The sequence below is a fragment of the Aquila chrysaetos genome, chromosome 12 (assembly GCF_900496995.4).
Source record: "Aquila chrysaetos chrysaetos chromosome 12, bAquChr1.4, whole genome shotgun sequence".
Taxonomy (NCBI): Eukaryota; Metazoa; Chordata; class Aves; order Accipitriformes; family Accipitridae; genus Aquila; species Aquila chrysaetos.
The window spans coordinates 41,465,566-41,491,941 of record NC_044015.1 but is presented as its reverse complement, the minus strand read 5'-3'; the positions used below and the strand labels follow the sequence as shown (position 1 = coordinate 41,491,941).

Below are 26,376 nucleotides of genomic sequence, written 5' to 3'. Positions count from 1 at the left end.
GCAGGAAGAATTAAGCTTTGCCGCAGCCGTGGTACGAGAAGGATCCCTTGGCACGTCTGGGAGAGGTCGCGGGCAGCGTCCTGCCGCAGGTGAGCTGAGGGACCCCGCTCCCTGTGCTGGAGGAATGGCTGTCGTGCACACCCAGCGCAGGGGGGCCGTGCGAGCGCCGCAGCAAGAGCGTGCATCCCAGAAGTGGTCTCTGTGCTGCGGAGGAGCCCTCGAGTGTGCACCGTGAGACTGGCTGGCTGCAGCACGCCAAGAGCTGTTGCCCGGAGTGCTGCTGCTCCTCCTGTTCCGCTCCTCTTGCAACGTTTCCCCGCGGCGCCTTTCCCTCTGCTTTGGGGAAGCAGTTTCCTGGGCAGTAGGTGTCTTCAGTCTCTGTTCCTCGGTTCCTTATCCCCGAGAAGCTGCTCTTAGGAGGAACACCGCATGCTGTTATGGCCCTGGCTTTGCTTGCAGGGTTTGGGTGTCCGGTGGGAGCTGGCAGCGAGCGGCGTGCTGGATCCCACAGGCTGCTCAGCCTGGACACGTCTTCCTAGGAGTACGTGTGGCTGTGGGCTAACAGCAGCTAAATCATTGCTGATGGTTTTATTTTGTTTTCAGTACACAGAAACGCAAGACTGGAAAGCTAAGGCTTGAGAATAGCCAGGGTACTCGTGATTGCTTGTGCTGATCAAAGGGAAACGCTCCGGGCGTTGCGGGAAGTGCAGAGAAGTCGCTGAAAGCTGAACACGGGAGTTGGTCCCAGGGCTTGAATTTCACATTCCCCAAAAAAAAAGCTTAAAACTAATGTGTGCACAACTATTTCCATATACTCCTGCCTATTGCAGGGGTGTTTTCACAGTGTGGGTGGGGGTACAGACCTCGTCAAACCGGGTAATGTGAATAAGCCCAGCCTGGCTGGCGCCGGCTCAGAAGGCAGCGTGTGCCCGGTTAGTAACAGGCTCGTCCTGCAGCGCCTTTGAACTTGGGAGCGCAAGAACCTATGGGCCTCCTGTAGAGGGTAAAATGGCCACGTCTGGAACAAAAACTATGGGGAAAAAGCCAACAGAGATCTCCCTAATGCAACACTTCAGTTTTGCTTTTCACTTCAAGCGAAAGGCAATGGGGGAAGCCGTGGCCTTGTAGCAGCCTTGTGATGCGGGTGCATCTCTGGCTGCTGTGCAAGGAAACCTTCGCAGGGCTGCCGAGGGCCGTCTCCTCGCCGAGTCGGGCAGCGGCTGTGCGTGGAGGTGCTCGGAGGCGGTGGTATCGCAGGAGGGTTTCATCACCAGCTTGTGCCACTACGCAACAGCTCGTGTACCCAGCTGATGCTGGGTAAGAGGAGGATGCTCCAGGTAAGTTGAGGTCTGAACTACCTCATCTCTAGCAGCAAGGCTTCAGCTTTATTTTTAAAGACGCTTTATTCTGTGTGTAGCTGCAGCGTAGCGCTTGAGCTTGACCAGAGGAAACAACAGGAAACAAATTTCAGGTTTCCAACACTCTTATTTATAGATATATATATACACACACACACACAGTAAACAAAGTCATTAAATGTGTAACACATACTTCAAACCTGTAATTAGAATACTTCAATAAATGATTTAAATTCTTCTCACCAGTCCATTTGACTTACTGCCCACATGTGCTGCCTGTTGCTTTTCTTTCTGGCGAGGATTTCTCCTTTCCTGAGCTGAGCCACGAAGGCAGGCTGGCCCTGCTGCAGCCGTGTCCCTTGGTCCCCACACGGGCTGGAGCACTGGTGTCACTGGGGACGATGCGACTTTGTCCCAGCACTGGGGCTGCAGTGAGGAATAACCCCTGCGGGCTGGCGGGCATATAAGTTTAGCACCGGTGGCCGCGGATGTCCCCGTGCTGTATTGCTAACCTGCTGGGCGCAGCCGGAGGAGCGAGGGCTGCAGCCGTGGTCCTGCTGGGATGGGATGCTGAGGTCTGACCTCGGCGTGACTCCTCGCTCTTCCTGGGCTTGCGACGGTTGAAACGATGGTTTGTGCATCTCCGATTCCTGGGGTGGACCAAGCCAGGCTGAGCTGCTCGTGATCAGGCAGTGGGACAGGGGCCTGAGGCAACCCAGGCTGCGTGAAGGCAACCTGAGTAATCAATCAACCTCTCCAAAAGCTGGGTCGCGCGGCCCTGGCATTCCTGATCTTGTCTTTAATTCTACCTGAGCGTGTTGTGCGGATGAGGAGCTGCTGTATTGTACAGCGAGGTGTGACGTGCGGTGCCGGAAAGGTTGGCGAGTTGGGGTTTTTATCACTTAAAGGTGTCACGTGCAAGTTACTGGACTGGCTGTACCGAAAGACGCTGAAATAGTTTCCATAAAGTGCAAAAAAACCAGGCCAGGCTTCCATCACCCTGACCGCCTACCTTGTGAAAGAGCTGCAGTTTATTTTCACCGTGTCCAAAGTAAGAGTCCCCTCGTAGGAAAGTACGGGTGTCAAAAAAGTCGTTGGGAAGACGGAGAGCGGATCGCACTCGAGTTCGGGGTGGTCTTCAGTAGTGCCTGTGACCGGGGGTAGGTACGCGGTGGCCGTGTCGGTGACGGGGTTGGCGATGTACTCGGAGACGGTCTGCGTCTGCTCCGTCACCTCCACCGCTATCCTCTTGTAGAGGTCGGGAAGCTGCTGCTCGTAAAGCTCCCCGTCCGCCGTGCCGGGGAGACGCTCGTACTCCGGCTCCTCGTGCCCCGAGCCCCTCTCCAGCGGCCACTCGCCGTTCCCAGCGCTGCCGAAGAGGAGCTTGTCCCGGAGGGCCGGCGGGCCCGTTTTCACGAAGGTTTCCTCTACTTCTGTTGTTTCGGGCTCTTCGAAGCTGCCCGTGCTGTGCAGGAACCCACTGGAGGGTAAGCTCAGCTCGGCCTGCGGAGGGGCACGCGTGGCAGAGAGAATTAATTAATTATGTGATGGATAGCCCGTGACCTCCCGCCCCCACAATGCAAGCATCCCTCCCCGCAGCAGCTAATACTGCTGAAAATGAAAGACCTCTGCGTTGTTCTGGCATTTAATTAGCCCGATACATCCTACAGTCTAACGTGGTATGAGAACGGAGCTTATCCGCTATCGGAGATTGCTGGGTTTGCTGCCTTAAGAGATTATGGACTTGTGTGGCTCCAATCGCTTTTTCTTCTGAAAGGGGTGGGATTAATTAGAAGGAAAAAAAAAAAAAAAAACACAAACGGTTTACCTTCGTAGACATGTAGTTCTTGGCCCACGTCGCGTTGGCTGGGTCTGGAATGGCTTTGCTCTGCCACTGCGGCATAAGCGCAGAGAGGAGCGACTGTAATCTGCGGATGGAGTAAACGCAATTAAAAGCGTGCGGTTACCCAAGAGCTCAGCGTAATTGTGAATCTGCCTTAGTAGGGACCTGCAGAGACCCCGGCTGCGTGGAGAGCGTGTCGGCTGCCGGGGCAGTGCAGCTCCCGGCAGAGGTAGGTGCTGCCCAGCATCCTCCTCCTGCCAGCCCCTGCCAGATGGTCGTGTGCGTGTTGCTCTAAGGAAAACGGTTTTTAATCTCAGGGTTTAATTTTGCTCACAGGTTAGTTGGTGAGAATTGTACCCCTTCAGTTTTGTTTTGGTGGAAGCAGACCTTAAGCTCTCCGTTAAAAATTCACACTATATATAAAATAAGGCTATATTTTAAGCTCAGTGCGTGTTCTTATTTGTGTACTCTGAAACCTTTATTCAGAACAATCCGCCCTGTTCCCCAAGGTGTCCTGAAAGGACGTGGCCGTCCCTTCTAACAACAATTCCCTGTTTTATTGGAACGTAACAGATGGATCCACTCACGCTTTTCTTGCTGGAGGCACAGAACAAATGCAGGCTGAGAGGATGAAGAAGCTGCAGGTAAACACAACAGTCATCCAGTCCCCAGCACCTGAAATATGGAACACCCCTCATTCATCTTTATTAAAAAAATAAAAAATTTAAATAAGCTAGTTCGAGTTGGACAGCAGTTGTGGCTTGACTAGTGCTTGCGCTCGTAAAACACACCAACATTTTTTGGTTTAAAATCAGGAATCTGGATGGACTGTTGGGGACAACGGTACTTTGTGACATAAAGATGTCTACCGCGCTCTCTCGAAATATGCAGTCCATGACCCAAAATATGCAATTGCTGATCTTTTGTCCGGTACTGAACCAAACATTGACAGATAAACTTGGGGTGGTGTGTGCAGCAGAGAGGTGTTAAGTAGGAAAGATCTTACAAAATTCAGTGCATCTTTCATAAACTGTCAGTGACTGAACTGTTTCTCAGTGGAACCTTGGCTTTGCTGTGCTTGCACTACCTGCTTAAAATGTAGTTTTCACAAATCCAGATTTTATACCAGGAAAACTTTTAACTTGTCTGGATTGCTTTAATTTCCTCTCCCGCTCACCTCCCTGGATTTCTCCCGCAGTCCATGGGAGAAACCTGCCTCCGGAGGAGCCCTGCTCCCACGCTGCGGAGATTGATTTCCTAATGTACACGACTTGGGAGCTTAAAGTTGTTGTTGTGGCACGTTGCTGGGGAGGAAACGCAGCAAAAGAAACTTTCTGGCAATATATAGGCATGAGTTTTATCAACTCCTGTCTTGGGGTTTAGTGACCCTTTCTCTTGATCGGGGCTCAAAGGAAACTTGAGCAAAACAAGCCGTCTTGCAGGAGAGAAACCCTGATTACTCCCATTAGCTGGGGTGAGAAGTCCTTGGGAGAAGGTCTTGCTTTTGCACCCCCTGGGAGGCAGGGGAACGGACCGCACGGGACGGATGCGTGCTCTACGGGAGCCCGGGGGTGCTGTGCTCCTCGCGAAGGCTCTGAGGGCACGGCTGCTGTAGTGACCGCGGGTCCTCAGGGAGCCGCCGGCCCGCGGGAGATGTGGAGGTCAGCAGGACTTTCGGCGTGCATACCTGTGCCAGAGCTTGAAGCACACGGATATCTGGGCCGGCAACTCGAAGGGACCAAACCCTTCCAATAAACCATCCTGCTGGCCTTCAGCTACCGTTAAACCATACAGCCAACAGCTTGGCACAGAACTGGGAGCTTAAAGATGCTATGTCTTAAAACCAGCTGAAACTAGAAATCTTCAGTAACTAAAGAGGAGCAGGAAAAGCATTTCCAGCCTGTGGAAAACAGGGGCTGAGGGCTAGCACCTCTCCTGGCCCCCGACCCCGGCAGAGACTCATTACTTTCCAAGCAGAGGAGCTCGCTGTTGCCCCTGGGCCCCTCTCCGGCAGCCGTCGACGCTGTCATCCACAGGGCGTAGTGCTCGCCGGGCTGCAGGTCCGCCAGGTACAGCCAGCGCTGGGCGGTCACGTTGGGAACGGCTGGAAGGGAAAGGGGAAGAAGCGAATGAAGCACCCGGCTGCGCGTTTTTACTGCGTTTCACTCGAACGCACCGCGTTTCCGGAGCTTGGGGCATGGAGAGGTATCTGTTACTTTAATTAATTTCCTTTTCTGTGTTACTGAATCATTGGAAGGGCTGTAAAAGACCTTGGGCTGTCGGGGTGACCCGTGCCATCGTATAGACTGGGCACCCAGGATTGCGTATCCTGTCCTCTGGCTACTGTTGCCTGGTAAGTTCACATTTCAATCTAAAATGAGGTTTCATGCTGGTCCTATGAAACATCCATTAAAAACCATCATGCAACTTCTGAATAAAGTTTTAAAAAAAAAAAAAAAAACCACCCAGACATTTCTCAGGTGGAAGCCTAGGAGTTATACAGGCGGAGTGAGAGAGGGCTTGGGTGGGAAAAGCACACGGGTGGGGGAATGCAGCGGGTGCTGCCTGCCGAGCGTGTCTCCATGCAGAGTATGTATGGGTTGGCTAGGACTTTCAGAAGGTCTGTTATTTTGCCCTGCCAATAATTACAAGGGTTTGCATTGGTCATGACTTAAGAAAATTAATAATAATAATAATAATAATAATAATAATAATAATAATAATAATAATAATAAAAAGAGCGGGGAGCAATCTGATAGTTCCACACTCAGACTACCTTAGAATGATCTGACTGAATCCTGCTGCTAGCCCTCGCGGCAGACCGGTGACTCCTTGACCGCACAGAGCTTTCTGCAGGCATCTCCCTCCCTCCCTCCCCTCTATCCTCCACCCGCAGCACGTGCGTATCACGTCGGTCTTCACCAGATACCTACCGTAGACGTCCGGGGCTGCCCGCCCGTCCTTTTTCTGCAGGTACAGATGGTACCCTGTGATGCAGCCCCTTCGCTGGTGGGCAGGGATTTCTTCCCACGAAACCGAGATGCCGTTTGCCTGGGGCGTTGCGTACATCTGGGGCCCAGCGGATGGTGCTGTAAAACATACGACTGACTTTTAAAGCTGAACTTCAGCTAGCTTAACAATATCTGGAAGAGCGTTACCGTGATTTACCTTTTGCTCTTGAGTATCCCCTGACCGATGCCGCTTGTCCGGCTCTGTCCCGATAGAGTGCAAATACGCTGATCTGATAGCACGTGTTATCTTTTATGTGCTCTAAATGAAGAAATTCAAAGTGGACGGTTACTAGTGAAAGTATTCACAGTCACGGCTAAAGTGTTTACATCAGCTGCTTAAATCTGAGATGAATCTTCTGATTATTAATGCACCTGTCATAAAGAAGGAAAAAAAAAAAAAAATCTTCTCTCTGATCTCCTCTTCAGCTTGGCAGGACCTTACTGTGCATTAAGCAAGTGACGTGAGCGCTCCTGAAGGGTGAAGAAGTCCTTTGTTTCCTCGTGAAGCAAGAGCTGCCGGCAGCCCTGCACCCTCCAAAGGAAACCTGGGACCATGTCCCGCGCTCCAGGTAAGGGGAGGAGGTGAACAGCTATTACCCAGCTGACTGCTCTGCGAGACGAGGTGCAGCGTTTGGCTGCGCGTGAGGCCGCTCGGGGGGCACGAGAATCTCACACCCTATTTCTTCCCCGTGACTTCATGTGAGCATCCTCCTCCGGGCTGTTCCCGTGGGTTAGGGGAGGTCGACGGGAACTCGTTTTGCTCCTTTCCAAAGCAGAGCACAAAGCGATGGCGTCAATACGCTGCTTTTTCCAGCTCATTCGAGAGTGGGGATGTAAACGCCTCGGAGGCGCAGCGCTGGGACGGAGGGTAGGAGAGACTACGGAGGGTAATCCTCGCTGTCACCCCTGCTGTAACTTCATAGCTATCTGATGTGCAGAACGCTGACACGTGCTAGTGGCTGGGATTAGTAACCCGCAATTAGTAGAAAGGAAATAGTCTTTTCTGAAGCCTTTGATCTCTTGTACCTCTAGCTGGCTTGTTTAATTTTGGAGGGACTGGGTTTTCTCTGAGACATTTTACTTACCAGATATAAATCTCCGCTGAGAGTGACTGCAGAGCTGAGCCCAGAGCAGCCACAGATTTATATTTTTCTCCCCTCCTAAAGAAAGCTTTCAGTGCCATAATTTCTTATGCTGAATTAGCAAAAATTAGAATCCGACTTGTTCCTTAAAAACCTTTCAAACTAAAACGGTACCTCGGTCGTATCCTACCTCGAGGCGGTAGTTACCTGCTATCACTGCGGACAGGTTGGATGCTGGAAGCTTCGCCCAGGCTGGATGGGGCTCCAGGGACGCGTTCCGCTGCGCGTCTGCCCACTCCACCACGTATCCGCTGATGGACGCAGCCCATCTCACGGGCGGCTTCCAGCGGACGAGGATGCTGCCGTTTCCCATGGCTACGGCAGAAACCTTCTGAGGGGGAGGTAGATCTTACAGGGGAGAAAGAGCAACCAAACAAAAAAGACACCGTCAGCACAAACTTGCCTTAACCTCAAGTGGACTCGGTACGTTTGATATCTAGTTTTTACTGCGTCTCCATGTGAAGTATAAAAATAAACTGCAGTTGAAAGAAAAGGTCTTTATACGAGGGTGATCTCTGTGCTGATAGGAATAGAGCCCCGTTCTTGTCTTGTCTCCCGGCACAGCAGTCTGAGCGTACGCAGCACTGCCTGTTTGTACCGTCCCCAAACCCTGCGAAGACGCTGTCGCGGCACATACTAACACCCTGCTCCCGCGACAGAGCCACAAACACACATCATCTCCACGAGACCAAAGCTACTGCTTTCACAGCCAGGGCCAGGTTACTTTTTTCTGCGCTAGAAAATGTTGGGGAAAGTCATTGATTTTTTTATCCGTAGTATAAAACCAGCATCTTTTCTGAACAGTTTTTCTAACAAATACAATTGAACTGAGCCCACAAAGCAGTTCTTGTCCTACTGCCTCCAAATAATCTGAGACCAGTGATATTGCTGCACCAGTCCTACCTCTACTTAACGAAGGGCTCATGTAATCAGTGCAGCCTGTTTGCTGAGGAGCTCTGCATCCGTCCCCAAAGGAGGAGAGCATCCCACTGGTGTTCCATGCAGCTCTGGGAAAAGCTGAAATACTTGCCAATGGCTTTGTCACCATTTTGCTGACATTACACCGGGACAAGTGCAAATAGAGAACTGCCTTTTTGAACAAACCACCTGAGACCGTGAGGTTCTGTCATGCCTGATACCGGCACAGGAAATTTGGGGCTGGGTGAATTCGGAGAAGGCTCGTTAACTTTGCTGTGCGGGTAAAACAGAGTGCAATTTCACAGGAGATAAAGCTTGTGTGATTTCCCCTCACCGCCACCTTCCCTTCAGTCCTGCCACCGGTCCCGTCTCATGCAAGAAACCGCCTCCCCCTGCCTTTTTTTTTTTTTTTTTTTTTTTTTTGGCATGGTTAATTTGCTGCTGTGGCAGGTGCCTGGATGGCTGACGGCGCGGCTCACGCCTGCGTCGGCAGAAGGTGTTGAGGTGTAATTACAGCAGCGCTAATGCACGGCAACTCAACGTGTCGTGAAGCTGCACCCCTGACCGCGCTGAAAACTGGATCTGCCGCTTCCCGAAGACTCGCTGAGATGGAGAAGGATGAGCACAAGGTGGTGGGACGGGAACGTGTAGCACAAAGCAGAGCGCCGGTGTTATTCCCGGCGGTCCATACCCAGCAGAAGTCCTTACCCTGGGTGCCCGGGTTGGTCACGACGGAGGCGGGGGGGGACCTGCCCCTCGAGTTCTCGGCGGTGACCGTTATCTTGTAGCCCACCCTCGGCGTGACCCTGGCGTAACTGGTTTGGGTGGTGAGATGCGCTTCTCCGGCCGGGGGGCTCCGCCGGTCCAGGGCTTCGAAGGTCACTGCGTACCGCAGGATTCTTCCCCTCGCCTCCGACTTGCTCAAAGCCTGCCGAGCAAAGCGCATTTGTTAACTCTTCTCTTCTCCGCGTGAGCAAAGCCCGCGGAAAGCTGACGGTACCAAACCAGGATGCCCGGGAAGGTTTCGGACCTGCTCGTGGAAGAAGGGGTGGTTGGCCATTAGCGAACCAAATATGTCGCCCGCTATTCAACGGACCTTCCACCGCGAAGGGCATCTTTGCGCCCCACCTGGAAGCCCTCCCAAAGCGGGCTTTAGCGAGCTGACGGTGGGACCGCGGTTTGCCCACCCGTGCTGTGGTTCCCGCGGGAGCCGCGGCCATCAGCCCCTTCCCCAGGGCTGGGCAGCGCGGGGGGGTTTGTGCCAGCCCTCCCGCCTGGCAGCAGGCTTCGGGGGACGGATTCGGAGCATCTCCCTAAGCTGGACGCTCAAGCTGCCCCGTTTAAGTGAGGAGTGTTCACGCGAAGGTAATTTCTCCCCTTCCTTTTCTGTTCTGATAGTAAAGAGGTTATTTACAGCGACAGCGTTACTTGCTGGACAGCAGCACGTACCAGCTAATGTTCTTTAGTAATGAAGGATCGGTTTTTACTTTCTTCCCCTCTAAAAGCTGGAGGAAACAAGCAGTGCCATAGAGACTGCTCACACACTTGTTGAGCCTGCTTTCTCTCTAACACTTTTTAAAAAAATTAGCTTAAGATCTGTTGGCCTGAAGTACAGCTAATGCATTTCAAAGGTAGCGTAGTTTCCCCACCAGCAGCCACCTGAGAATACTACTTATAAGTGAACAGCCACTTTTACTGCTAAAAATATCGTGTTTTTTTCCAAAGAAAGCTAGCGTCCTGGCTGCAGAGTTTCTTTTTTCCCCCCACAATTTTGCGCATTTGTGTAACAGCTGTAACACATAACAGCCTATTCTGATTTTTCCCTTTGATTTTGCTGCTGCCCAGCCCTGCGACCCGTGCTCTCCATTCCCAAGCCTTATCCCAGCTCTGTCACTTTTCTGCTCTTGGGAACCCGTGGCATCTAGCTGCATGAAATGAGTTAATTGCCTGATGGTAGGGCCAAGGGCATGCATTTACCCGAGAGTCTCTCTCAAGGTTACGTATCTTTCCTTTTATTTCTTATTTATTTTTCCTGTTTAATTCCAGTTTAGCAAAGGTCTTTTGCTGTGAGCTGCTGATTTTCCAATCAGCAATATAGCCAGGGACAGTGAAACACACAGCCTCCTCCTTCCTTGAGTCTGAAGTCAAGCCATGCTTTTCACAAGGGGAAAAAAAGAGTTTTAACTGCACGGGTGGATTTGTAAAAATGAGCAATTTTTGATTTGGGGAAAATCCAGATTTTTACTTAAAGCCGTGATAAAGAATTATTTAAATTGAACCACTTAGCATACACGTCTCTGAAAAGGCAGTCTGTGCTGTCCCGTGTAACACCTCTCACTGGTTTTTCCGCCCTGGGTGTCTGCAGTTGTACTATCAGTTTCACAGTTTCCTGCAGTCCCTATGCAGTAAGTTCATTTTGTTTGGCTGGGGTTTTTTTTCTGTCGTAACAAAAAAAAGGAAGAGGGGAAAAAACCACTTTTAAAAATAGGAAAATGTTTGCAAGGATACAATCACTTTGGCAGGGGCTCGGGACAAAAGCAGTGCTGAAACCGCTCTGAAAGCCTGCTGAAATTAAATTGGCAATCCTTTCTTTGGTATTTGTGTGAAAATATGAGAACACATATTGGTAGTGCATCACACTGAGTCTGAGCCTTTTGCTTTGTAGCTGTCGTGAAAACTATAAAAGCAACGTATTGCACCCATTTTATGAATGGTGCTGCAGGAAGTCTGCTTCGATACAGAAAGTATCGCCACCTCGCTATTGCAAGTTAAAGGTTTTAAAGTTAAATGTCTTAAAGCCACAACGGCTGGAGTCACATAATCACATGAGAATTTCTGCTTTCACTTACAGCGTAGTGCTTGTTGGTGTAGGGAGAAGATATAGCATTAATTGGTAGGTTAACTAGAGATTGCAAACTGGAAGTTAAGGATAGTTTATGCTTAAAAAAAAAAAAAATCTTACTGGCTTTGAAATAAAACCACCACAGCAAAACACCCCACAATCCAAAAATTCCTCTTGGACCTGACATTAAGTGCTGGGTCCATAATAGTGGAGAAGCTTAACACCCGGCACCGGTAACAGGGCTTGGTTTCACTGGGAATGGTGGAATAGCAGACCTGGCGTAAGCCTTTTCCCCCGAGCTGGACGGTAATGTATGGTGATGTGGAATTTTTACCCTACAGCTGGGTTTTAATCCGAATTCTTATTGAAATTTCCCATGCGGGGTCTCAGTCCCCAGCTCACAGGAGGCTCTGCTCAGCAGACCCAAACCACCGCCTTTTTTCGACTCTGAGTTTGTCCACTTTCAGATCTGCAGCTTTATTATTAGCAAACCCTTTTGCATGTGGTTTGTCCCTCACCAGTGCTTCACACCTGTAGAGAAAACCAATTTTCTTCCTGCTGCTGCTGTATGACAACAGCCTCAACCAACCATCCATCCACTCAGCAGTGACACCCGCGGGACCCCTTCAGTCGCCCAAACTACATCCAGCTCTTACGTTTTTTAGAGTTTGGTCACCTTAAAGGGCTATTACAATAGATCGCCTCTTCTGCATCCCCTATTCTTCATTGCTCTGTTATTCATATAAGCAAAACCGAGCAGAAACACCTCTGAAGGAAGCTCATACCCAAAAGCAGACACGTACGGCGAACGCGGGGCACGGTGTCCTCCTGGCCGGGTATGGCAACCACGGCAAACAACAACGAGGTGGAGAACGAGGAGAGGGAGCTATTAATTAGGAAGTCTGTAAGGTTGTCGTCTGTCTCTTTAGAGACATCAGGGACACAGGCCGCCTTGTGGGAAGCGGAGGGGGGGAACGTGCGTCTTTGAAAGGTGGTAACGGAGCCGCGGTACCTCCGTGCCCTTCACTGATGTGATGTGCTGGGAACGCGTTATACTTCCAGCACGACAGAAGGTTCGGGGATCTGTAAAAGGGAAATTGTAGCTAGAAAAGAGTTGTGGAACCCGCCGGGGGAGGCAAGCCTTGGGTAGCAGAGCTGGTCCCTGTCGCTGGGCACTGGTAAAAGCCCTGTGCTCTCCTTGGGTTCAGTCCTTTCCTCCGAACACAGAACCCAGAGTTCCCCCTCTAACCTTGCTGATTATTCCCGCCTCTCCTTAGGTTTCACTTAACTTACCTTCCAAAAAAGAGAGATGTTCTGCTGTTGAGAGTCCACGTCCTGCTGTCGGTACCAGACGTCCAGGAGCCCGGTCGGCGCTGGTGTGGAAGGAGAAGGTGAGCAGCGTTAGCGGCTGTGTTTTGAAGCAAACAAACAAGACATTGAGTAGGCGAAGGAGGTAAAAATCCTGAGACAATGAAAATGTAAGATTTAAAATGTCCCTGAAACGATGCAGTATGTAATAGCCCGTAGCTGCTGTTGCAGCTGGAGTTCAGCTGCGTTGGTGATGGCACTCGTGAAGAGGACAAGCCGTAGACCCAAGAGAGGGTTTTGCTCTGCTGGTGACTTTATCCTGCGCTCCGTAATCAGGATGGCTCCCAAGGAAGCCTACATATCAAAGTGACAGTATTAGCTCTCGTCTTTGCGTGGAAGTTGAGGCTAGCTAAGGTCCTTGGGGTTGGCTACATCAATCCTAAACCAACGGACAGCCTCAGGTGAGAGGGTTTGTGGGATCTGCAGGATTTTGCTGTCTGGCTCCAGGCAATAAAGTTAGGACCTTGTCAGAGGTAGCTTAAAACCCCTGTTCTTTCCACGATTCCCCTTATAGTCACAGAGTGACTGGAAACCCCTGATGTTTTGAATAAACCTTCCAAAATAACACTAAAGCTGCAGAAACCGGTGAACAATGCGCTCTCCAACAGTTCAGAATCAGAGACAGGTAAAGAAAGCCAATGTGACAAAAGGTAACAAAGCTGGGTTCCTCAAGGTCTCTGACCAAAATAAACCCATTGAATTCAAATAATAATTGTTGCTAATAACCTAGGCAGCAGGCAGCTGTTGCACAACCCCAGCTAGAATGGGGCTGCCCGCTATTTCCTATATTCAAAGACAGAAAAAATCCTCAGTGCCAGCAACATTAAGAGCTCTTTGTTCTGTATTAACTGCAAAGAGTGACTGGAATAGAAACAAGAAGCAGGACTGACAGAAGAAATAAAACCAGTGCACACTCGCAGTGAGGGAGAGAGGAAGAGGCAAGCTCAACGCAGGAAAATAAAATATGGGATTGCATCTGTTGGACTCCAGCCCAGATTTTAAAGTTCATTTCACGTGTGAACCACACAAATTAGCTGGGGAAAAAAAAAAAAAGCTCACTTATGAACAGTGTTTGCGTAAAGTACATTTTGTGGTAGGTCAGGCTTAGAGAAACAGGAAAAAAAGTTCTCTCATTGAAAAGGTATACTCCTGAATTTGCAAAAGGCCAAACTCATGTGTAGAACTTCAGCTCCTTCAAAGATGGGCAACCATGACATACCCAGAGCTTCTCGTCTGCGACCTCCCCTTGCTGTCACCTAGTCTGAGGACAGAAAATGCTCCTGGATTAGCTAAAAGGATTCTCAATCTATAGCACCGGCTGGGTAGAGAGGTGATGACCGCAAATGCCGTAGCAAGCCAGGATGCATCGAAAAGGTTGAGAAAACTGTTGAGAGGAGGGTGAGGGAGAGAAGGAAGAGTTCACACCTTTTGCATGAATGAATGCTTCTTGCAGAAACTGATGCTGTCAGCAGTGGTAAATAGCATGAGTAATAACGGCACTACCCTGAAGAGCTTATAGTAATTCACAAAAAAAGAGCAACGAAAGCCAAGTAGGAGATGAAAGGAGGGGATGCCAAAGCAGCCAACACATCTTTGTTGAAACAAACTTCTGAGAAGCTTTCTTCTCTTGTAAGAACGGGAAGTTTTGCAGCATGTGAGTTTGTGCAGCTCAGGGTGAAGTCAGGCAGGCAGGTACGTGAGCGTGCGGCCAGCCCAAATATTAGAGTTGGCAGAAACTAGTAGAATTGCCCTCAGGTCGGTGCTGCGTGTCCCTGGAGCCTGCTGTGCCGTCCTCTGGGGCAGAACCGCTCTGTGCTCACCTCATTCCTGGTGGGATCTCTCCCGAACGCCTGGCCAGGGTCTGCTCTGCTGAAGCTGTAGAGGTCTCGAGTGACCCCACGGCGTGGTGGAGGGGTCACCTGGGCAGGCTCCAAGTGGAATAACTTCTCCTCTTGGGAAAAGATGACTTGGCAAAATAAAACGGCTGGGTCCCAACCTGCCAGCGTCAGCAGAACTGAGAGTCCAGGCAGTTTCCCAGCCAACTGACTCAACTCCTCTGCAAACCGTCGAGCAAGCTCAAGATCCAGAGCGTGCTGCCCAGGCTGCGGTTCGTTAGCACCAGAGGGTGGCATAGCAGTCATCCTGACTTGAGTTACGGGGTTGTGCAACAATTCAGCAGAACGCTTAGATACGAACCAATACAAAATATTTTCCTTTCCCTAGCTAAGCTGCACAAACTGTCTGCCTTTTCCAGATGAGTCGCGATGCAGCTCCGGGAAAATTCCCCCCACCTTCAACATCGTCAAACAAATATATCCTTCAGACCTTCTTAGTGAACTCTTGAAATTCCTGTTTTGCAAGAAACCTGAACTGCTTTGGGTTTTGTTCATTAAAAAAGCAATTCTCTTACAGAAGTTACTTCCCTGTTGGCTCTGGGTCTGGATCTACAGAGACTCTGCAAACCAACCAGCAAAAACCCAGCAGCATTTTGAGTTCGTTAGCTGAAGTTTCCACTTGTACGCAAACGTTAGACACAGGCTTAGCGGAGGAGATGCCGTCTTGTGTTACCTGCTTCTGGAGTCCGGTTTCGGTACGGGCTCCAGTTACTCCACAGTCCTCGCTCGGGGTGAATTTTACAGCTGACCTGAAACTCGTAGGTTGTATGAGGCTCCAGACCATAAAGACTGCATTTTTCACTGTTTAAGCATTCAACCTTTAATGAAGATAAAGGACATGTAACATTAAACTCACAAGGAAATACAGGTTGAAGGCAGCGACAGGCTGAATTACTCATGCCCAAAGGAATCCCAGCCAGCCAAAGCACGTCTTTATAAAACAGTGGGAAAAACCCTGATCCAAGGCAACTTTAATAACTCAAAGAATGATGCAATGAAGCATCAGGCTTCCAGTTCTTCATCTGAAAAATCCCTCATTTAATTATGTGAAGATAACAAATTTTCTGTTCACGTGTTTCACTCAACTTCAAGCAATACATTTCTTTCACCGCTTAAAATAAAAGCAACGACTTCCAATTGACATTAGGGAAGGCACAAACATTTGGAAATTGCATGCCTGTAGCATGAGCTACAATGAGCAGATATGACCATATTCCAGTAAAGTGGTGGGTCAAACATAATCTCTGATTCTTCAGTGCATCATGCAGACACTTGACATATGGGGAACTAACCACGCACATGCTTTTTCACAGGATCAGTGTTTTACCTTCGCACAGTTTTAAACGAATGATAGTTTTTGACCCGTAGGCAACAGTTTTTCTTAAATATGATGTTAGAGAGCAGAGAGGCGCAAATTTGGACAAACCAATTCTAGTAAGAAATAATGAAAAAATAATTAAAGCAACCTCCAAGCATCGTAATTTCCTTTACTCTTCGGAAGAGGATTACCGTGCTCCAGGCGTGCCTGGTAAGTGGACGGTATCTCAGCCTGCAGTGCCGCGCTTGTGCTTCATCGTGCCAAAAAAAGGTGCAATTGGCCGCAGAAGAATTTTCAAATTCCACTAAAAAGTTGGGAGGATGTGGTTTCACTAGCAGCAAAAACAGAAACAAGCAAACAGCACTCAGATATGCAGCACAGCTCAAAACGGGGGTGTTGCATGGAAAATAGAATTACTGGTTTAGGCTGGATGGATGCTTTTTCTGAGAGGTTTAAAGAAGAAAGTGCTCAAAATGTTTTCACCTCTTTCTAAAGGGCTGGGACTAACTGAAACGCAATAAGTAACGCATTTACCTATGTCTATTAACATGAACACGAGCGGCTGTGAAAAAGCACTTCCTAGCTCATTGGAGGCGGCAACCACAACGGTGTAAGTAGAGTCAAAATTCAACTTGCTCAGAGCCAGCGAGCCAGACTTCTTATTCAGACTTTCTTCTGAAACACATAAGACATCCGTCCCATTTGATAGCCTGGAACAGAAGAAAAATGCTTGGTTAATACTCTCCTGTACACCAAGAAAGCTAAAACCTGGCTGACGTCCCCGTACGGTCGCGCTGCTCCGGGTCCCTTGAGGCTGCGGCTCTTTCAGCAGCTTCCCTGCACGTTACCTTTCAGGGCAGGACCACTGCCCTGGAACCCAGGTAGGTCGTCCGCCCCTCGAAAGATCCGTCTGCTTAAATACAGTGCTTACAGCCAATACTCCTCCGGCTAAATCGGTAGTAAAGCTGTTACACTGCTTTGGGGGTTTAATTGCAGACAGAGGAAATACTTCTGGATTTCCACTGAGCTGCAAGGATGTGAGTACGTTCCTTCTAATGGTTTAATGGTTACCTAATATTGGTTAACTAATATTTCTCTGTGAATGAGCGTAGGTGTTGGTACACAGAATTGGGGGTGTGTGATGAATTTGGGGGGTTTTTTTGTTGTTTTTTACGTAAGTTAGTGACTAAAAATGTAATTTATCTGCAGTCTAACAGTCAGACCGCATGACTTCAAACACAACTTTTAATTCTCAGTCTGTCATTCAACCTTGGGTAGCTCATTTAGCTTCTCTGTGTATTTTCTTCCACCTGAATCAGAGACGTTTATGTCGTGTCGCTTCAGGCTGACCTTTTGTATTTTGCAATATATTTAATAACTTCCTAGCAAGCACTGCTATATCTCTATGTTACAACAATTACAGGACTCGTTATCCACACTTCCCTACCCTTCTGCACGTTACCCGTATATTCTCCTTCTGCTTGAAGAGCAGTGACAGGTTTCTATAAGCTACTAAGAAAGTTGCTGCTACCTTGGCCCACAGCAGAATGTGAGGAAGAAGAAGGAGGTGAAGAAGATGAAGAAGGTGAAGAAGAGCGAGCCTCGCAGGGCAAGGAGATGGTCAAAGTGCAGCACCTCGGAAACAAATGGGGAGTAGTTCAGCCTACCCAGCGGTTTGCAAAGGGCAAAATTAATTCATTCTACCCGGATGTTTGCTTGAATAGAGGTTTTTAATAAGGTCCCTCCTATGCACGGTGATTCCCGAAATCCAAAGGTCTCCTAACGCGCCTTGACGGGCTCTAGGGAGCCCTTGCTCCTTCCCCACAGTTTGCTGCAGAAGTCGCCAGAATCTCTTTCAGCGAAGGCTCAGCAAAACCAGAGCCAGCAAAAATATAGGTTGGGTCTAAAACAGAAAGCAAAAATAGCACATTTCCAAGCAAAGTCCCTCTCCACCTCCTTAGCTAACCTCCGAGACAGAGCGAGCAGCTCAGATCGTAGGAATTCTGGTGCCGGCACTGCTAACCTCAGAATCACTAAATAGAGGAGATCCACCACGGGAAAGCAGGAGGTTTGAGCAGCCGTGTCCAGAGCCCTTCCCCTGCTAACCTTCCCTTTCCAAAAGGCAGCCGTCTCTTGGCATACCCTCTTTACCTGCTGAACCCAGAAGGAGCCAACCCACCGCGGCGCGGCACGCGCGGCTGTGAACAGAAAAGGGGCTTTTAACCGCTCCGGTTGGCCTCTGTGATCCTGGCGGCCTTGGACTCACTTATTCACAAGCCAACTCTTTTGCGTGCTTTGATAAGGGTAAATCTTCAAGAAAAGGTGTAAAAATTAAAAAAAAACCAAACCCAACTCTAAGATACGATTATAGGTATTAAAGAACCTATGTCCCCGCATTACTTACTGTATTACATAGGTAGTGTTGATGTACGTGAGCCTTCCTTTATTCCAGGTGCAGGTGGGATGGCCATCTGCCCCGTACTGGATACACGACACATTTCTTGGCTCATCTGGAGGATCTTAAACAGATGTTCTTATCAGTTTCTTCCTTAAAGATGTTGATAGGAGACATTTTAAGAAATGCTAGGTTTGCTTTTTGATTGTTTGGGGGGGGGGGGCATGTTAAAGAATTTGTAGACAAAATATTCAGTGTAATAATATTTATACGTGAAAACAACTGAGTCTGTGATCTCTGCAGCCTGTCGAGACCTCTGACGCTTGAACGAAACCCCAGAGACTTTACAGAGGTGCCAGGTGACTACAAGCGCTTACCAGCCCCCCCGACTGGGCACCACAAGCTTTGCTTGAAGCAATCAACCATTATTCTTATTTAAAAAAAAAAAAAAAAAAAGCGGCACTGATACAGCAGATGACTGCTGTTGCAGCATCAGCTCATGAGGCTAGAAGAAAATTTACTTAGGATTTTTCTTGCAAGTCCCCTGTGTCCTGGAGAGACTGGTGGGTGCGAGGACTAGAACAGGAGGGAGTGTGATATTTGCTCTGAGCAGGCAGTTTTATTGAGCATCTCTCCGTTTATCAATAACAGAGTTGCACAGTCCCATCCAGGAATATTTTAAATACAAAGAGCCACTAAAAGCCAGCACCTTTTCTGGCAAAGGCTACCCACTGTTAGTTTCTAATACGTGTCTCAGAGGTACCACAGGAAACATTTAAGAACAAGGGATAATTAAATTCTCCTTACTTCCAGATTCTATATCGATTCCACAAATGAGTTTTTTCTTGTATTCACAAACTATTTTGCACGTGAACATGTGTTTGCCATATGTATGGACTGGAAACTCGGTGCTTACTGAACTGCCGTAATTGCTAATTAGTTCAGAGCTGTTAAGGAAAATAGCTATCCTGCACTGCTCGGTGTATCGCAGGGGTTTCAGCTGGCACGAGAGGATGATACTGGTTCCAGGCTGGACATAAGAAGCAGTGTTAGCAGTCATATTCCCTTTGTCGCATATTTCTGCAGCGCCACGGGGAAGTTTCCTAGCAGGCACGTTCCCTTTCCTGCACGCTTCTGCAACAGAAAACAAACCTTTAGCACGGATACATCACTTTTCTTGTACAGCACGCTGCGCTCGAGGAAGAGAGTCTCCCCAGATTTATAATGCAGGCAAGCATTCCTGCCTCTGCACGGTAACCCGAGGGGCATTGCTGGGCCCAGACTTCACCCATCTGATTAACTGGGGTCAGAAACCAAGGGCTAGCTACCAGACGTCATGCGAAAAAGCACAACCCCGGGCAAAAATCTATCAGAACTCTTTTCTCATTGTGGTTTAAGGAAATACCTGTGTTTCAGTAAAGCAGTGGGAGGCACGGCTCTACTGAAGAGCCAAGCAAGCTTTTTCTCTGACTTGCAGAGACCTCCCCTTGCACGTTTACTGCCTTTTCAAAGCAGCGCAGGACACGGGCTCGGCGTACGAGAGCACGCACTCGCTGGCAGGCTCCGGGACGCTTGCGCTGGGGGCAAACAAGCCGAGCCGCGGCAGAAGACAAGGGAAAATGCTGAAGCACCTTTTCTCCTTACTTTTGAGTTGTGAAAGTCTCTGTGGAAGCTAACTGTAGAGATGTTTTCTTGTGTAACCGACAGCTCTCCCTTGAACTAAACCGAACAACCTCCGTGCATAACTTAATTACCAACTATTTGCTATACGCTGCCTTGAATGCACAAACGAAACCGGCTCGCAACACCAATTCTGCATAAAGGTGTGCCCTAGCTGCCAATGCCCGAGCATATATGGGTCTCTATTTGCCTCTTCTGCTGAGAGCCGAGGCTGTACCCGTGCCCACGGTCATTGCCAGCCGTGCAGCCAGCGTGCTGAGCGCTGCCAGACCCGCCAGTGCTGCCCGCAGCCTGCCCAGACTATCAAGGAGAAGCTGCGCTGCCGTGGAAAACGGGAGGACACTCAGCAGTAGCAGCGGGTCAGGGAGTCCTTACAGAAATTACAGTATAAACCTAATCAAGCATCAAATTTTTCTCTCTCCAATAAGCACGATGTTTACTAGCATACCACGCAGAAGCTGAAAAAAAACCCTAATTAGCCCGAGTCCTTCTTTTCAGGATAATTGCTATGTAGCAAAAAAATATATCTTACCTGCTGTGAAGTGCACCAACAACCAAATTGCTGCGGGCACAGTCCATGCAAATAGCATTTTGCTCCCTATAAAGAAATGAATACATTTTACCAGTTCCTGAAAAGTGGGAAAATAATTTACAGGTATTTGTATGTTGCTATTTCACAATGTCAGAAAATCCAAAATGCTTCTTTCATGGGACCTTTCTAATGCTCTCTGTTCTAATGCTCACCTTTCTAATGTTCTCTGCTGACGTTACTAAGTTGTGACTCTGGAGACCCTATCCGAAGCAGCAGCTGATTTTCAGCTGGTTCTCCCTAGAGACAGGCACAAGAGCTAGGGGAATGGCAGAGTTATGGGTACTTTAAAACTCTGTGCTTTAAAACCAGACAACTCTGTGCTTTAGAAAAAAGAAATATTTGCTCCCTTCCCTCCCAAGGACCCCCTGCAAGCCCAGAACCAAAACTCTTTCTCTGAAGGACACGAACAAACCATCAGTACCCCTCACGCTATTTCTCCCGAAGATACGGTTTGCATGCCTCGCTCCGGCACAGCCCACGCTCTCCCAAAATCCCGCACCCTCTTTTGGATGGAGCGGCCCCGTTTATGTGCCCCACAGGGACCCTCGTGTGCTCGTCAGTCCCTCTGGGCTCAGACTTTGTACGCATGACCCCAAATCCAAATGAACCGATCTCATCCCAGATGACTACCACAGTCTCAGAGTTCCCAGACCTGAGTATTACACAGAAAATTTTGGATAAAACCTTGCGAACTAGCAATCTTACAATTACTTTCCACTGCTTTCCAAAAGGAAAGCCAGCCCACACAGCTTATTTGCGACTATTTAACCCTACCCTGACGGACAGAGCTGCAGACACACGCAGTAAGCACCCTGTTAATGACACAAACGAAGGATACAGCTTTTCAAATGTTTTAAGCTCCACAGAATTGCTCAAAAATTCTGTTCAAATGCAAACCTATGCCGTGTCTAGACTTCCTAGATTAAACCCACACTCCATTACTGGAAGTTATGAATAGAAACGTTTTACACAAATTATTCAAGGTCAGCCTGAACTAAGCTCGGTATTTTCCCATACGTTTTGCAACCAGCATTAACAACTATTTCCTATTTTTACCCTTCCCCAGCAGAACTACGTGAGCAGTGAGAATATATTGGATACTTCAGAAGTGAATACACCAACAAGCACTTTCTATAACTCCTGACCCGTCACAGAGATGCAGCTATTTTAATAACTTGGTGCCATACTGGAAACAAACTACTGTGAAGTGAAACTTTAAATCCTGACTCCTTTTCATGCCATCTTGGATGGGGGGGGCACTTCTGTGGGGATGCATTGCACAATATAGTCTTTGCTATGTGTATATTAATATAAAAGCAAACAAAAAAGTTATTTCAGGTTGGTTTTATATAACGAGATGGGATCCTTTCCATGTTTTTGAAGTGAACCAATATCTGATGTGAATGTGAAATACCTAAGATTTGCCAAAATGCGTATCAATGCCTTGCTTTATTTAAATCCCGATGTTCTTCAGACTGAAATGTTAAGCCTTGCCGCAGTGCCTCAGCTTCACACAAAGACACTTCATGTGGTGCCTTCCGTAGGTGATTAGTAACTGCAAGGATGAGCAATCACAGCACCAAGGTTCTTCAAGTAAATGCTCTGCCTTCCAATAAACTGAAATTGCCCAGTGACTGTGTAAACATCCTTCAGACAGCTTGCTTTCTGACAGCAAAGCTGTACCCAAAATACTTGAGTCAACAGATAAAAATAGTCTTGCTTCAAATAATTTTTGTCAGTGGTTTACTTAGGTAAGTGCTAGACAATTTATGCAGCATTATATGAGTGCAGCAGAGCATATAAACTGTGATCAGAGTAAAATATGAGAAAAGAATGAGAAATAACCTTCAGCTTAGAGCAAAGGTGCGTGGAAAAAAAAATCAAAGAAGAAAAACTCCAGATTCCACATCAATGAGGGAAAATGGTATCGCTGTGCATAGGTTAAAGAAAATACAAAGGACATTGTCCTGGTAAGTACAAAGTAGAGGAAGTATATAAGGTGTTCACAGGGTATGAGATCATGCCTGTTTATGCATACCTATTTCTATGAAACCTCAGTTGAAAACACAAGGGCTAAAGACCGCACATTTTGTTTACCTATGGAGTGGCCATACTGGCACGGGCTCTTTGCAGCAGTCAGCTCAAGTTCTTAAATGAAATCACTTGTAAAGCACAAAAGCTCAATAGTTTGCTTTTAACCACCTTTTTATGTCCTTGCCCTCGCTTCTCCCTAAAAAACCTCCTCCACGCAAAGCAAGCGTCTGCCGTAAGGGCCTCACGCGGAACCCGCCGGAACAACCGACCGAACGCCGGTGGAAAGAGGAACATTTCTCACTGTTACATTTCACCCAGAAAAAAAAAAACCAACCGACCGCTATTTGTGCCCAAACTGCGCTGTTGCTTACATATCTCTAATAACCCCAGCTGCAGTTTTAGGGAAACCTTCCCCCGTCGGCAGGCTCGCGGGGGCTGCTCCGGCTGCCCTGCCTGCCCCAGGCCCAGCGAGGACGGTGGCACCCGGTGCTCTCCGGCTGGGCAACCGCGGCCGCGCCGCCATCCTGGCCGAGGTCAGCGACGCTTCGCCAGAGCTACCGAGCGCAAGGTATTTCGTAAGACCTCACCGTAGGAAGGAAAGGGACGGCGTTATTTCTAGAGGATGGCCCTTCAGTGCTGCGCTCCCTTGGGGGGGGCTCTGTCCCGGGGTTGCGGGCAGCATCCTGGGGTGGGCAACGAGCATCCTGAAGCAGGCAGCATCCCAGGGTGGGCAGCATCCCAAAGCAGGCAGCATCCCAGGGTGGGGAGCATCCCGAAGCAGGCAGCATCCCGGGGCAGGCAGTATCCCAAAGCAGGCAGCATCCTGGGGCAGGCAGCATCCCAAAGCAGGCAGCATCCCGGGGCAGGCAGCATCCCGAAGCAGGCAGCATCCGAAAGCAGGCAGCATCCCGAAGCAGGCAGCATCCCGAAGCAGGCAGCATCCCGGGGCAGGCAGCATCCCGGGGTACCCACGGGCGGGATGCTGCGTTTCCCAGCGCCCCCCCGAGCACTCCCCGCGCCGCCGGCGCCCCGGGAATGGCTCCTCGGGACCGAAACCCCGCGGTGTGCCCGGGCGGGGAGGGGGGGGGCGGTTTGGGGATGCCCGTCCCCGGCAGCCCCCCCTCCCACCGCCCCCTCGTCCCCAGCGGGAGCCGGGGGGGCAGCCCGGAGCCCTCCCCGCCCCGAGCCGGGGTTACTCACCCCGGAGCCCCGCGAGCACGGAGGGGCACCTCGTCCGGGGAATACCGGGACATGGCGGGGGGGGGCTCTTCGGTACGCCCGTAGTTTTTCATCCGGCGCCGTGCGAGCAGCGGGTTGCAGGCAGGAAAAGGAGCAGCAGCTCGGCAGAGGCTGGCAACCCCCCCTAACCCCCCCCTCCTTCTGCCCGGCCCCTCGGCTTTCTGCCCGGGCAGGGAACGCGGAGGAAATTTCACCGGCAGAAGCAGCCGGCGGTGAGGAAAGGATGAGATTACCGGCAAAAGTTTGCGGAACTCCAAGGAGAGCTCTCGCTACCTGCGTGATGCCTCTTAAACTGGAAAGAAGAAGTGCAACTAGAATAAACGCCACCCCCCCGCCTCGCCTGCTAGGAGACAGGGGCTCGTCCTATCTTCCCTTTCATGGGATTCTTGCTTTCTCGCATTTTTTCAGCGCTCCCACAGACTACCGCCATATTTAAAAGAGCTTTTAAGAACTTGTTCCCAGCGTTCCCTCTCTTGTCTGGACATCGATAAGGTAAACTCGGGTTTCCTGACAGCAGCTCCCTGACGGCATGAACTTTTTTTTAGCTTGGAAATTGTGGCAAAGGTACTTTGGGGCAGACATTCAGCTGAAGGGGTGGAGGAAGCACAAAGTTTGCAGCCTCCAAGAGTCCAGAGTTTTGCATTTGAACCTCCAGCCCCCTTCACATCTCTCCCAAAGCCCAGCGTAACATTTCTCCTTTCTAGAGAGCTGACAATGTTCTTTAAAATACCATGTGTGAACTGTGCAAGTCTGTACCCTTCGAAGCTCCAAATATCAACAGTTTCTTTTTAAGTATATATCTTGTTTCCCCTCCGTCTTCTCTTAGTTCACACTGTATTTTCACTTTTCACAGTACTGCTTCCCAGCGCAGGTGTGATCCACACTCTGCGAAACCAGGATTCATATAAGGGACGCCGTTAGGAGCTTATATGGAAGCTTATCTCGTGTTTCTTATCGAGGCCTTGTTCATCGCTACCCCTCGCTGCATGTATTTACTTCTCCTTGGAAAAAATATGGCAGCAGCCATTACACGATGTGCTCAGCTGGCGTTAGCAGACCTTGAGCAGTATTTTACTCATCGATGATACAGTTAAGGGAGATGCCTGTCGGGTGGCCTAGGTGATCGGAGTTTTGTGTCCTGGTGACAGGAAGCTAAACTGAAAACCACCGATCCATTACCCTTCACAAAACGCAGTTGCTTTCTTTTTTCTCTTCGCTTATTTTTTAGCACCAAAGTCTGCTTTTTCGCACGATTCTTTCTTCATCGACTTGCGTCGAGCACAAAGCTCCAGGAGAAAGCGCGTGGTACTTACGAACGGCAAAGAGAACAGCGTGTTCCCCGCAGTCGGCTGTCTCACCAGAACCTCTGCCCCATGTTGACTGCAAGAGAAGAGCCGAAGCACGAGGTCCCGCTGCAAACGGAGCTGCCGGCGCCGAGAGGACGTTGTGCCAACCTCCCTGCTCCACCAGGCAGGGGATGATGTCAAGGAAAGTACGGAGTCATCAGTTCTCTGAGAGGAGGGGGTGTCTGCGATTCTGCAAACAAAGCTCGGGAAAGCACCAGCACCAGTTGCCACGAGAACGTGTGAAGTTTGGTGACGGCGGCCGGCTCCCGAGGAGCGCTTGTAGTGAAGCAGAGAGGGTTGCAGCGGAGGAGGACAAAGAAAGAGGCTCTTAGTGGTTGTCGTGTAGTCCCGTACACCTTGCGCCGTCTGAGATCCACCAGCAGCAGCCGTGCCGCCCCGGTAGCCTGGCTTTCGTGGGGGGGCAAGCCTATATGATCCGTTGGGCATATGCCAACGCATAGGTGTAAAGGCAAGAGCTAAGGTAGCTCGCTGAGCGTGCGCTTCAGGGAATAGCGGCTACCTCGGGTGGAGCTTGCTTGCGGGAGGGGGGATTACAAACTGCCTCCTAGCAGAGCTTTGCTGCCAAGAGCAGATGGTGGTGGGTACCGCGAGGGAGGCAGGGAGCACTTCTGCCCCCCGTGGGACACGAGGTACGGGTGCCTGCTGCTACCTCGCCGCCTTATTTCTGCAGAGCTTCCAGTGACACAAACCTGGAAGGACTCTCCATGGGTAGATGCCCCCAGTGTACTGAGGTCAAGGTGCTTTCTGCTTCGGCCCACCCTCATAACGCGGTGAATTCTGGAATAAGGAAAAAGAGTCAGTGAAGAGTATGGACTTTCCTTATGCATAGCGAAAATAAAGTGGATGTAAATGATGTCATGAAATTCAAACGTACGCTATTGTGGCAATTCGTGCTTGGCTTCTGGAAGTGAACGACAAAATAATTTATCTGGGATCAAAAGTGCACATAAAAGGAGACTTCTAAAGCAAACCGAACCAAACCAGAAGACCAGGAATGGCTTACTCAGCCATTGTGTTCATTGGCTTTGTAAGGAAAAAAATTGCTATCCAAAAATGTAAGAAGTTTCAAACGGTGCAAGGCTCCCTCTTTTCCAACTACTTTAATGAGAATCGAAGCTAAAGCTGATGATGGAAGAAGGCTGAGCCCAGTCAGAAAATAGGCAACTGCTAATGTTAAAAATACTACTGGAGGAAACAGAGTTCAAACTCAGAAGTGAAATCAGCAGGTGCAGCCCTTACACTCTCTGGTTTTGTCAGGTTGTAGATCTGGAAATAACCTCGAGAAAGAAGAATTGTGAAGGAATGGTGGTGAGTCATCAACGTCAAAATGACAAGAATGACAGAGCACTGGGCATTAATTATCGGGTGCTTAAA

The 26,376-nt window shown here is 49.4% G+C and overlaps 1 protein-coding gene across 1 annotated transcript; it reads right to left on the bottom strand.

Annotated features, from left to right (window-relative positions):
* Positions 1 to 1,465: 1,465 nt before the first annotated feature.
* IL12RB2 (interleukin 12 receptor subunit beta 2) lies at positions 1,466 to 25,937 on the bottom strand. The gene is made up of 16 exons (XM_041128173.1): positions 25,692 to 25,937; positions 20,303 to 20,368; positions 18,898 to 19,224; positions 18,100 to 18,214; positions 16,230 to 16,405; positions 15,887 to 16,026; positions 15,051 to 15,195; positions 12,408 to 12,487; positions 8,981 to 9,200; positions 7,502 to 7,702; positions 6,370 to 6,471; positions 6,135 to 6,290; positions 5,168 to 5,305; positions 3,789 to 3,876; positions 3,187 to 3,286; positions 1,466 to 2,861 (listed from the first exon to the last, which is right to left on the bottom strand). The coding sequence occupies exons 2-16, from the start codon at positions 20,358 to 20,360 to the stop codon at positions 2,367 to 2,369; spliced, it is 2,541 nt and encodes an 846-aa protein (XP_040984107.1). The 5' UTR covers positions 20,361 to 20,368; positions 25,692 to 25,937; the 3' UTR covers positions 1,466 to 2,366.
* Between the last annotated feature and the right edge of the window lie 439 nt (positions 25,938 to 26,376).